The sequence below is a fragment of the Sinohyriopsis cumingii genome, chromosome 11, assembly GCF_028554795.1.
Source record: "Sinohyriopsis cumingii isolate HCF-2022 chromosome 11, ASM2855479v2, whole genome shotgun sequence".
NCBI classification, from domain to species: domain Eukaryota; kingdom Metazoa; phylum Mollusca; class Bivalvia; order Unionida; family Unionidae; genus Sinohyriopsis; species Sinohyriopsis cumingii.
The window spans coordinates 17,104,429-17,117,112 of NC_142971.1; the positions used below are offsets into that span (position 1 = coordinate 17,104,429).

At 33.5% G+C, this 12,684-nt stretch overlaps 1 protein-coding gene across 2 annotated transcripts in view; it reads right to left on the bottom strand.

Moving 5' to 3' along the window:
* The window catches only part of LOC149787668 (synaptonemal complex protein 3-like), a 114,335-nt gene extending 103,704 nt beyond the window's left edge, over positions 1–10,631 (bottom strand). The window contains exons 1-2 of one of the 2 annotated variants that reach the window (XM_089975623.1): positions 10,481–10,631; positions 131–197 (exon numbers count right to left, since the gene is read on the bottom strand). In XM_089975623.1, coding sequence (XP_089831749.1) covers positions 131–197; positions 10,481–10,601 — 188 coding nt within the window. In that variant the 5' untranslated portion in view covers positions 10,602–10,631. Of the gene's footprint in view, positions 1–130; positions 198–2,748; positions 2,789–10,480 lie in introns of those variants that run through there. The other variant, XM_089975624.1, reaches the window with a different exon arrangement.
* Positions 10,632–12,684: the final 2,053 nt, after the last annotated feature.

The window sequence follows — 12,684 nt, forward strand, 5'->3', positions numbered from 1 at the left end:
AATTTCAACCTCTTTTAAAAGCATTCATCATATTTTCTGTGGTTATATGCTTAACAACATCTAGCTGCACCAGCACTGAAAATTAAGTTTCAACTTAGCTAAGATTAAGTTGGACACAAATCTAACTCACTTAAAATCATTCTCATCTTGTTCTGCAGGTCTTTTCTTGGCAAGTTTTGCTACAATGGGTGTCTCATCTAAAATTAAAAAAAGAAATTGTGAACAACAAGATGCATCATATTTTTAATTATTAATTAATAAAGATATTAATGAATATTCTTTGTATAACAAAGGTAGCTCAATTAGATCACATGTTTATCTATTCTCCCTCAAGTCCATTAATAATTTTCAAATAATCTGCATGCATGTAAACATCTCACTTACATAATGTGTAGAAAAGAAGGTTGAGTTAAGGTGTCAAGTCATTACATCACAATGAAAATATCAAACATGTTTAACAAACAACCCATAAAAAGGCATGCACAGACAGCTGACAAAAAACAAGGATTTTACAAACACATAACGTTGAAATCATTTAAAATCATGCTTGAAATATTTTATATAATTTTCTTCAAAATTCTAAACAAAACGGCTGAACTGCCATGAGCAAAGAACTGCTTATCCATGCTTTACAATACTTCAAACTACATCTACTGGAAAATTATTCAACATTGGGTTTTAGCAGTATTAAGTGGCCATGTAACTTTGTTATTTTACCATATTTATCACCATAAAAACTTTCCATTCCCATCATTTATCTCAAACAATAAATATTGGCAACAAAAACATTAAATTCACACAACTAATATGAAACTTAAGTGTCACTCTCAACAGTATTCTCTCATTACACCAGTACTCTTGCATTACACCAACATGTCAGGAACATATGCAAGGTTGTGATGTATCAGCTTCATTCAAAATTTTCTTTCAGCTGATACCACTAAAACACTCTTTTACAAGACTTGACAATCATAATTCTGTTATACATGTATCTGGTTGGTCTCAGTATATCCTACTGAAACTTCAAAAAGTTCAAAACACAGCTGCTTGAATCATACCCAGAGTACCAAAAACCAATCATTCTTCTGCCCTGCTATGTACCCTCCATTGGTAACATGTTTGCTCCAGAATCTGTTCCCTATTTTACATTTTGCTGACTGCCTCCAGTCCAAAATACTGCTATCTGACCTCACCCACACATACACCCCTTCTAGATATTTATGCTCCTCTTACAAAGCTCATTCTCATTATTCCCACAATCAAAACAAAGTCGTATTAACAATGTTCTTTTGCATACCAGGGCTCAGCTACCTGGAATGAAATGCCTATTGAACTAAGACACAATGACACTGACCTCATTCAAGAGTGCTCATAAAACTCACCTATTTCAACTGCAAGAACAGACTTATGTTTTAGCAATGCTTTTTTAGCTTAATTTTCAGCATGTTCTTGTTTGTAATTTCATGGTAATTTTTAGTTTAGATCTTCTAAAGCTTAAACACTGTACTAAGTTCTATTATTATTATTAGTATGATGAATGCTGCCTTTTTAAAGTCTATCCTGTCATTTATTTGAAACTAATTCATTTCATGGAGAAGACTATGCATTGGTGTGTGAAAAGAAGTATCAAAAGTTAAATGAGTTATTCTCCTTTGTACATTCCAACTGATTCTTTTTAAGTTTCCCCAAATTGTCAAACAATAGTCAATAACTGGCAATATGTAGACACAGTAGTACAATATTCTAGTTTGCAAGTGTAATTATTTCATAAGTTTGCCTGGCAACGTTAATTTTCTTGCTAGAGATTATAATTTCTTGACATGGAAATTAAAGCAGTTTTGTTTTAACAGGTCCTAAATTGATTAACTATATTTTACCAAAGACAAAAAAAGCCTCCTATGCCATGTTTTACAAAACTTATTAAGCACAAAGGAGTTTAGAAAAATATATTTCAATAAAAGACACAATATCAAGATCATGAAAATAAAAATAGATGATCAGTGTTCAAAGTTCTATAACTATTTACATGTACTCTGACCAATTTATCGGGGCCCCCGAGTGGCCAAGTGGTCTAAAGCGCTCTCCGTTACGGATCACTGCCATCTCACCTCTGTCTGCGTGGGTTCGAGTCTCGGATTCAGCCAATGTGAGAAAGGTTGCCAGTAACTTCTTGTGGGTCGGTGGTTCTTTCCGGGGTTTTCCCGGGTTCTTCCTCCACCATTAATACTGGCCGCCATGTATAGCCCATCGTGTGCTGAAAAATGGCGTTAAACCATACAACAACAACAACCAATTTATCATTAATCAAGTTGAAACGAGCATCTACTGTAGTTTTGGCACAGAGGTGTATTGTTGTGATGTAAACAGCCAGTTTGTTTTCTCCACTGCATGGACTGCCTCATTCAATCACAATTAAATACACCTGGACTCTTAAATATACGTTACCTGAGATGCACAATATTTTATAGTAAATGCCATCTGCATTACAATGATTGACTGCAGTTTTTAGTTGAACAGTACACACACTGCTAGGGTTTTATTACTGCAAGTGTGTACATATTTGTAAATGTTAGTAACCTCTGAAACTGCATGTATTTAAAACTGAAGAATCTGTGTCAACAAGTATCATCCTTTAATTTAGTGGGGTTTTTTTTGCCATCTTATATTTTAAGCAAATATTTATTTCCAAAAAAGCAAATATTTATTCAAAATCAAGTGATTCCATACTGCAGATACATGTAGTAATACCATATATACTCGTGTATAAGCCCATTTGCGTATAAGCCAACCACCAAACTGAACAGTTCTAAATACTGAAAAGTGCACGACATGCATATAAGCCGACATACAACTTCAAGACATCTCAAGATGCACAAGGTAAGTTCTAAATGCATTTATTTAGGCAAAGTTATATTTTAAAAAATTACATGTATACTTATCTCGAGGTTAGCATGCATGATTATTAAAAAGAAAAAATATAAACTTGTGTGAAAAGTAATTTATTTAATTTTCTGTTTTCCTATTGTTTCTGCCTAATTTAGATTTGTGTATAACTGGATCAAACGATAACAAGAATTTAGCAATCACAAGTTGCTGTAACACTACCTATCTCTTTTGACTCGATTGTTTGTTTATGCATTATTGCATTGAAGAATTTCTATCAGTGCACTGGTAATTACGTTTTTACTTTGCTTTGAAATTGTAAATACCTAACTCATTAAAATGTAATCCCAGTATGACAAGACAAAGAAAAAACAATACGGTTCAGTGCTAATACCGTAAAAGCTGAGTTGTAGTTTGCTTTGATGTAAGCGACCTTACACCATACCTGTCAACTTTCACACAGGGAGGGGAAAAAAAAAACTCCCGACTTTTGGGATCACTCCATACCTACCTCCTGATTTCATAATATTTTCCGATTTTTGCAGAGAACTTCCGATTATTACACTATGTCTTCGATTTTGATTTCTTCTAAATAAGAAAAGTCCTACATGTTCTGTTGTATCATATGTGAATTATTGTTGTGATGAAGTAACTACTTTACTATAAAGAATTTGCTTCTTCACTGAATAGAATGTTAAGATTAAACATTATTCACATAAATTAATGATTATTTTACCTCTACAATAATACAAAAATAAAAAAATTAAACCAGAACAAAAAAGTAAACCACAACAATACAATCATTCATAATTAATTTCAACCCCAAGAATGATCACTACGAATGCTGTAACTCCATCTGCTTTAGTGCCATTCCCATGAAAGAAACTTACACAAGTGACCACCTGGCATTTTATACCGTAGATACAAATGATAATTACCATCGTTAAAGAAGGAATGAAAATACATACCAAGCAGCAAATGTGTCCTCAAAAAACTAAATCAGAATACATGTTTTATAATAAGCAATACTAAATGCTTTACGAGTTGACAATAAGGGAATAAGGTCAGATATACAAAGAGGGGAAAATAGTTGCCACATGTATGGTACCATGGGGCTGGCTATTTTGGTACCTTTAGTTCAACACAATTGAGAATCCTTTATTTGCCAATCAATTGCTGGTGCTTGCATAAAACACAATTGTGTAGAATTCTACACGTGGTTTCTTTAAATTACGGCGGAGAGCCAATCGTTGTCACAAAATAGTTGCATGGATAGGGGTTAACTTTTAATTATTCACTCTGGCTTTCTTGCTTATTTATTTAAGACTAATCTGACCAGAATATGAAAAATAGTATGTCCTGGGGGAAAATAGGCACATCACAGGGAGAAACGGCAAGTCTTTTTGAGAATTTCACACATATTGGACCAGGATGATTGGTCAATATTTAGTGAAAACAAGGCTTTAAACATGCCACGAAAAACCTTCCAATTTTAGGTCCCAATCTTTTTATTTTTATTCAGTCTCCCTACTTGGCTTTTGAAAAGTTCATAAGTATGCCTTTGCCCATGTTTTACAAAACTACGGCAATCGTGCTAATATTAAGGAATAAAAGGCAATTACACATCAATGTATTTGTATAGTTACTGGTCAAAATTCCCTCTTATCACAAGCCAGTTTCAGGATTTTAGTGATTATCTGGCCTGTACTTCTGTCGCAAAACTAAAGAAATTCGCTGACTATCAACATAGGAGATGCCAAAACATCAAGCTTTCCATTGTGTGGAAAGTTATGTTTGTTCAGCTAAAACACAAAACTAAAATTGATTGATGTTGATCTTAGTTAACTATATGAGAATGTTAGCCTTTATTATCACCATTCTTCATGAACATGTACATTATTATGGTTATGTGCCTTGTATAATTAAATGTGCATACCTTCTTAAAAATATTACCTCAATTTGTAGGATTGCTTATATCACTGAAAATGATTAACTCATGATTCAATGGAAATGAAACAGCTATTAAGGATAACTGAAATGTTACCTGGAAGAATGCAATTTGGTCAAAACAATGAATAAAGCAAAATTTGTATCTTATGTTTGGGAATAAGTAAGGATTTAAGTGATGCTTTGCACACTTTGCACTGTGTAAATACTGTACATTATAGTTCAGCATGGTCTCCCTGGTAAACTCAACCAGCCCAAGAATTATAAAGTCTGTATTTACCTTTATTTAACTTCATGTTGGAGAAATCAGAAAATATGTACATGCAAAATAATAATACAATCAATCATAGTACTTTATAACAGTTTAAAAATTGTTGGGTCACCAAAAGTTGCTCTGTTTTTTACATGCCTATGTCCTTGGATATGGAAAAATTATTGTTTCATGTCCCAAGATTTACAACCATTACAGTAGTCATCAAAAATACTTAAAATCTGTCAAGTTTAGACATTGGCCCGCGGATAAGCCAACCCCACTTCTTCCAGGCCTTTATTTTTTCCTAAATTATTCAGCTTATATGCGAATTTATACAGTAAACGTTTAGCAGTGGCAGATTAGGATGGGGTCCCCTTCTCTATAAAAATAAAACACAGTACATTTTCACTAAAGTATGTAGAAAAATGATAGCATGCCCTTAAGAAACATGAACCATAACTTCTCAATACTGAATCCCCCCCACCCAAAAAAATGTATGTACATTGTTTGTTCCACATGTGGTTAAGGCAACTCATGTTTACAGACAGATCCATTTTCTCTTGGTCTGTCACTTTCAAATTAAAATTAGACTGTATTTGGATAGGGTCTCCTTTCTAGTAAAATAACAATGCATTTTCACTAAAATATATAGAAATATGGCAGCACAAACTTAAGGCACATGAACCACATCTAAATACTGAACATCTACACAAATGGATTACTTAGCCTACCTGTGGTTAAGACAACTCATGTTTACATACAAGAATATTAACTCTTGATTTGTTGTTTGAAGATTGAAATATGTTCTTACACTTCTTATTTGACAGATGTAGATACACAATGCCCCCAAATCTGACTTCCTCTTGCAAAACATCTGTATAAATGGTCAAATTCCTAAAACATAGGATTGAATTTAAAAGTTTAATTTCCTTAAAACTGGAACTTCTGCCCCATGGGGAAACAAGAGTACCATGAACTGCACATTATACAGCAACCATGTGTATCATGGTTGACTGTAGATTAATGACTAATGGGACTCGGTGATCTCAACCTTTAGTTACTACAGACTTAAACAAAACTTAATGTGATCTCTGATCTTTGCATTCCAGAAATTTTAGATTTCTTCATTAATCTAAACCCAACCCATCCACAAAGTCTGGTCAAGGAACTTATTCCAAAACAAAGATTACTCTGCAAAACCCATTTTTCTGTGAGCACACTGATCTTGGCCTTTTGATACCAAATTCAACCAGACCTCTTTAAGTTCATGGTCTCTGCAAACTGATCTAACGTGTGTGAGAGAGAAAATAATAAAACATTATTTAATGAGGTAACTCAATCACTTACACAACAAAACCTTGTCTCCCTCTAAAATATATTCATCAATGTAAGTCATCCACAAACTTTAGTGGAAGTACTTTGTCAAGAGCTGACATTTTTGTGGACACCATCTTTCTTTCTTCAGTCAGTAAATGTCACTAAGAAATGAAATGGCTTCTTTAATAACCCCAATACAAGCCATCCACTAGGTTAGTTCAAGTCTACATGGTGGAAGTGATGTTATTATGTAGTAGTCATTTTTCTCCTTTCAGTAGCACCAACACTGATCTTTAACATTTTGACCCCCTTCCCAACCAAGTCAACAGGCTTCTTTCTTTTTCCAAATGCCAGCCATCCAAAGTTTGGTCCACTTATGTAATGTTTTATTGTGCAGAAACTGATTTTCTTCTTATAGTCATAAATGAACTTGAATTTTTGAACCCAAAATATATATGCTTCATCCTTACCCCAATTACAAGTCATCCATATAGCTTGGTAACTATAGATGGTGGAGAACTCAAGCTATCCTTCTCTTTTGCAATCAGTAACCTTCACCTCTGACCCCAAAATTGACAGGATTCTAACTTACCCCAAGTGCAAGTAATCCAGAGAGTTTGGAAATTAAATGGTGGAGAATTAAAGTTATTTTATGGAAACCATTTTCTTCTTCCAGTCAATGACCCTGACTTTTGGACTCCAAAACAAATAGCATCCTTCCTTATCTGATGTGCTAGTCATCCACAAAGTTGGGTCACTTTGGATGGCGGACAGCTCAAATAATTGCGTACTAATGAAATTCAGAACTGAAGAACAGATCTACATCATAACAAAATGCTCCACCTTGTAGCAGGAATGTAAAAAAAAATAAACAGCCTAGTATTGTAATAAAAACCTCTGAGCTTGGATATGTATTTTTCATCCTTGTTTAGAACAAGTTATTAAATTACTCCAGCTGTCAAGTATCCCTAATTTAACATGCAGTGATGGGTCAGGTTTCCAGTTGGTCCAAAATTTGGTTTACTCTGAGAACTTCAACAGTCTCAATCTAAAATTTCTCTTTCCATCATGAATTTATGAAGAACTAAAATAAAGCTTTAACTATCATGGTGGCAAATATGATGTGTTGTTTATGAGACTCCTTTCCAAAAATATAAGAGGTTGAATTGAGCCAGAGAGCTCAACTTGCTGAAACTAATCTCACATATATAAGTCAGGGCAGCTGGCCAAGAAATCTTGATTAGTATATTGCTTTATGACATTAAAGTATTTTTAACAAACAATTTTTTACTTATGGCAGCCATGTTACATGATAAATCAGCATCACTGGTGCAAATTTAATTGGCTTTTATCAGGATGCTTTCTGTGAAACTTTGTCAACATCTGTTGTTAGTTTTTAAGAAGCTATTTAAGAAAACTGTTTACCTGTCAGGAGAAATATGAAATACAGCTTATTAACTATATTTTTAAATAGGTCAAAAAAAGTTAAAGATTAAGATACACTTAAAGTTAAAGGATATAGAAAATATGTACTGTTAAAATAAAACTACTTATTTGCAGTCAGACACAGAAGATTAATACTTTGAAATAAATAAGAAAAAAGGTAGAGGATACTGATATAACTATAAAATATCTGGTAAAAGTGTGCTCTTCTTATCAATATGCGCATGTCTTAAAACAGAAGAGCCACTTCTGAATATAAATGTCAGATCCATATGAAATTTTATGCCATCCACCATTGTAAACTGTATTATTGATGCAATCATCCAATGCAAGTCACAATGCTATCGCATGCTAAATAGATGACTGGAAACTCATTATGGCATGACATTTGATTCTTCAGAATACTCAATAAGGCTTTGAATGAGGACTTACCTGACTAGAAAAAAAAAGAATTAGTGAAATGGCATTCTTTTTCCTCAATGGAACATATCTCTTTTCCATTCACATACAACAATAGGATATTCAACTTATTTTTCTGTCCATTTAAATCAGTGTTGCCCAGTGTAAGCAAGATTGATTGGTTTGGTTTGGTGTGGTGGTTTTTTTCAGCACATTATAGGTAATACATGTCAGCCAGTATATTTGTTGGCAGAAGAACTTGGGAAGAACCACAAGCCCAAGAGAAGATACTGACAAGCTTTCTCACATACCCACATAGGCCGAGCCAAGACTCAAACCCATGCAGACAGAAATGAGATGGTGAGTGACCTCTAAAGGTGAGCACTTTAAACAACTCTGCTACCCAAGGCTCAGGTTCATGCAACATGATGGGTATATTTTTGTCATCATTATTTATGATTTTGTGCATTATTCCAGTTAATATGCATTTGAAACAAATACACTGTAGAAGCAACTATTAATAAAACATGGACATAATAACCTTGAGTTTATAAACTTTTTTCAGTGATAAAAAAGCAGATATAGCCTGGAGTTCTATGGTACTGCGGGTCTTAAAATTAGCAATCGGTGAACAAAGATACTTACCTTCAAGATATTACATGTCTATTTATTGTTCTTTGCTCTTTATTAAAATGCATTTAACTTCCAGTTTAAATCAGATGATTGAGGGATATGATCGATAAATACCAAAAAAACAATATATACAAGGTGGCATGTACTTGACCTAATGTTGGGACTTTGATTTATATGTTGCACAAAGTGTAGATCAACTTGAAATGTACCTGTAATTTGAGGATGCATGTTAAATTAAACAAACCCACAGCAAACATATATTTACAGCATAATGTTTTAATTAACATTTTTAAATCTTTTTTTGCAAACAGTGAGAATGCCTGAAAACTGTATGTTCTCAAAACTGTAAAATTTAAACAACAGTGAAGATTATCATTCATAATAATTCTTTTTAAAAAAATCAAAGACTGGATTGTATTGTCGCCATCAGAATTTTGCTCTTTATTTTTTTAGCCTGGCTTCTTTCACAGATGGTGTTATCTCATACATGGTTACTATTGTATTCTTTGCAGATGAGACTTGGTTCTGTTAACATGCTTCTGTCAATTTCATCATGTTGATAGATTGATGTTTTCTGTGTTTGCCTGTCTGTCTCTCCAATTATATATAGATATAATATATACTTATTTGAGACTAAACATTTCAATCAGTTCTTAAAGTCATAATGCATAATAAATAGTTCAAATCTGAAACAAAAGCATACAACTGATGTTTTAATGCACTAAATGACCTGAGATAAAATAAGACAAAGTTTTAAAGTCATCACCTTTCAATTGCAAAAGCAATCAGGACTTTGGGAAAACAACATTCACTTACTTGACATGATCTGTTACCAAAGATCTGATCTCTTGCTTCTTGACAAATATGGTAATGAAATCATGAACATAAATCACATGACAAACTGGTTAAGAGATTTTTTTATAGTTATATCAATTTTAAGAAGATACAGATTCTATTCGAGAACATGGGATGATGGCCGTATTAATTTGTACTTTTTTAGAATAGTGTACTCATCAACAATCCCTATATTTGTCCCAAATCAAATGGTGATGTAAAACTAGTAAAACTATAGTCATTCAGGGTATATAAGAACATGATAGGTGGCATTTATGTAGAAAAATACAGAAAACTTTGAATACCACAATACCATATCAGTGACAATATTGTAGGAAGTAAAGATGGTTGTGCACTTTACATGGCAATTTTAATAGAAGCTGCAATAATATAAACATTAAAATTCACATTGAGGAAACAAACCATGGCAGCTAGAATATATAACATGAAGAGCCATGAGTTCAAGGCACTGTATCTGTTAGCAAATCCAAATCTGATGAGCATGGTATCTTGAACTTTTGAGTATACCATACTTTGCAATCAAACTGTAATTTTGAATATTTCATGTGGTTCAAATTTTCTCTTTTTCTGGTATCAATGATTCACATATTTAATTTCATAAATCTGGTTTTCGTCATCTTCTGAAATTTAAATGAACATCATATAATTTTCCCAATTTGCTTATGCATAAATTCAGAGAACCATCGAAATCAAGCCGACCCACTCAATTCCTCAAACTATTGGTGAACTTTTTTATCTACGAGACAGAACCTCGTAGTGGACTGCAGTGCTGAGGGCTGCTGTGCTGTGAATCTTGAAGATTAGAATCATCATCTGATGCTTTTGATGGCACTGGAGGGACGCCGTCAACGCTTTTCTTTTGCTTCGGCATTGTATCTTTCGACCACACGTTTCTGTAGCAGACGAACTCGTTTTTTAAATTTAGACGGGTTTTACTAGAAAGTTAGTCAGATCGCAAATATCAAAAACCTTTCCAGATCCAGTCTAAGACCTGTTGTCGTGATAATTGTTACGCGTTCGATTCCCGCGTTATCCACAGTGTTCTAAACCTGATGTCAACCTGTAAGTTCGAACCAGTGGCGCATTTTGAGAGTGCGAAACCCAGTTTAAGAAAATAATACACTTTTTGACGAATCAGAGTTTTAGTAAACTAGCCATCCCTTAAAGTAGATTTTATTTGGATTTTTGTAGCACAAACTGGATCCATATATTTTAAAAAAACTAGTCTCGCTTGAGATAAGATCTTAACCTGTAAACGGTTCAAACAGACGTAGAAAGCAACACACCGTTTAATGAAAGGTATGGGACCATAAGTCTTGCACAATAGAGCCGTATGAAATCATTAGTGATTTATTTTTATTTTTAACAACTGGAAAATATTCGACATCTTGATGTTGGGGCAAAATGGACATCCGCCAGAACGATTGGGGCTTGGACATCGGAGTTTATTTTCGGAATGCTTTAAATTTCCCAAATATGTGTATATTTAGTTGTGTTTTTTTTTCTTCCCTTTTTTTTCTTCTCAAATAGACCGGATTTCATGTTACTGAAGTTCGTAATAGCAAAAGCATACGGAAAAAGAGAAACGACTCCAGTAGTGTGGAAGATAATGGCATTCCTTTGTATATAGAAGTTATCTCCCTTACAATAGGCAACTGTAGTTTTTGAAATTGATAACAATGTATTAACAAGAAAATATCAACACCATCAGTTCTGATGTCAGTCAAGGGGTGCCTCAGAGACCAATACTTATTGTTACTTTTATTAGTGACATTTACTTATTTCATAAATGAATGTGAATTTGAAAACTGATGATGACAGTACTTGGTATACAGACCTGGCCTTGTCATTGGCAATGACCAAGGTGACACACCAGCTGGTGGATTTACTGTACTTGCCTAACTTTTTTGTCAATTTGAATTCCAAGGCAACCATCTTGCTCTAAGGCATGTTCTGTTGTTGTATGTCTACAATGTCTTCATTATTGCGAAATTAAGCTGTCATATGCCTTACATGCAGCTTACATAATGATAGATAATTCATCTTATGCCTTACATACTACCTTTTTTGATGCATACTGTTACGAGTTTGTGCTCTTAAAATAAGTAACAGAAAACAGTGAAAAGCAACAATCTGGATAAAATTCAACAAATAATTTATTTAGAAAGTGAAAATGATTTTTTTTATGGTATTGCAAATTAAATCAAAAATAATTTTAGAATTACAGACAAAAATCCTGATAATAAAAGTTCTGAATACGCTTTAGTGGAAAACCAGATTAACTACAATGCTGAAAGTATAGATGTGCCTGTGGCAGCCTGTCTTGTGTTGTAGCAAGTCTTTTGTTGAAACAATAATATAATTCCAGGTTTGAATTCACTACAAATCTTGGTGAAGGTCTCTGTCCAAGAATATTATATTTTATGAGCAGTTTGTATTTCCAGATGAAAATAATCACTGAATGAAATAATCTGAGGAAATAAATTCAGCCCAAATGAACATCTGGGCACCATAATACAAAATTGATTCTGCTAGATCTTAAAGCACGAATGAATAATTTTTCCAATTAAAAATTATATAGTCTTCCATTTGGCATTGGGTCTACAAAGCACCATTACCTAATGGAAAATAACCTTTTAGAAAGTTCTTAAAGTTTACAAAATAAAACGCTAGTTATTATTAGAAAGTCTGTTACTAAATTTATAAACTTGGACACCAGGTAAATTGTAGTGAATTCCAATAACCAATACCCATACCCAAATAAACATGTTTACTTCTATTAATAATGATCCTGAGATTAAACCCATGCTCAAAGAGAATATTTTAGCTATGTATTAGTTGTTTGCAGAATAACAAAAAGGACTGTAACACCTTTGTTATCTCTCATGACACCTTGTGATGCCAATCATTTTGTGAGCCACAAGATATGGTTTGGCGTGCTGCATGTGGCCTGC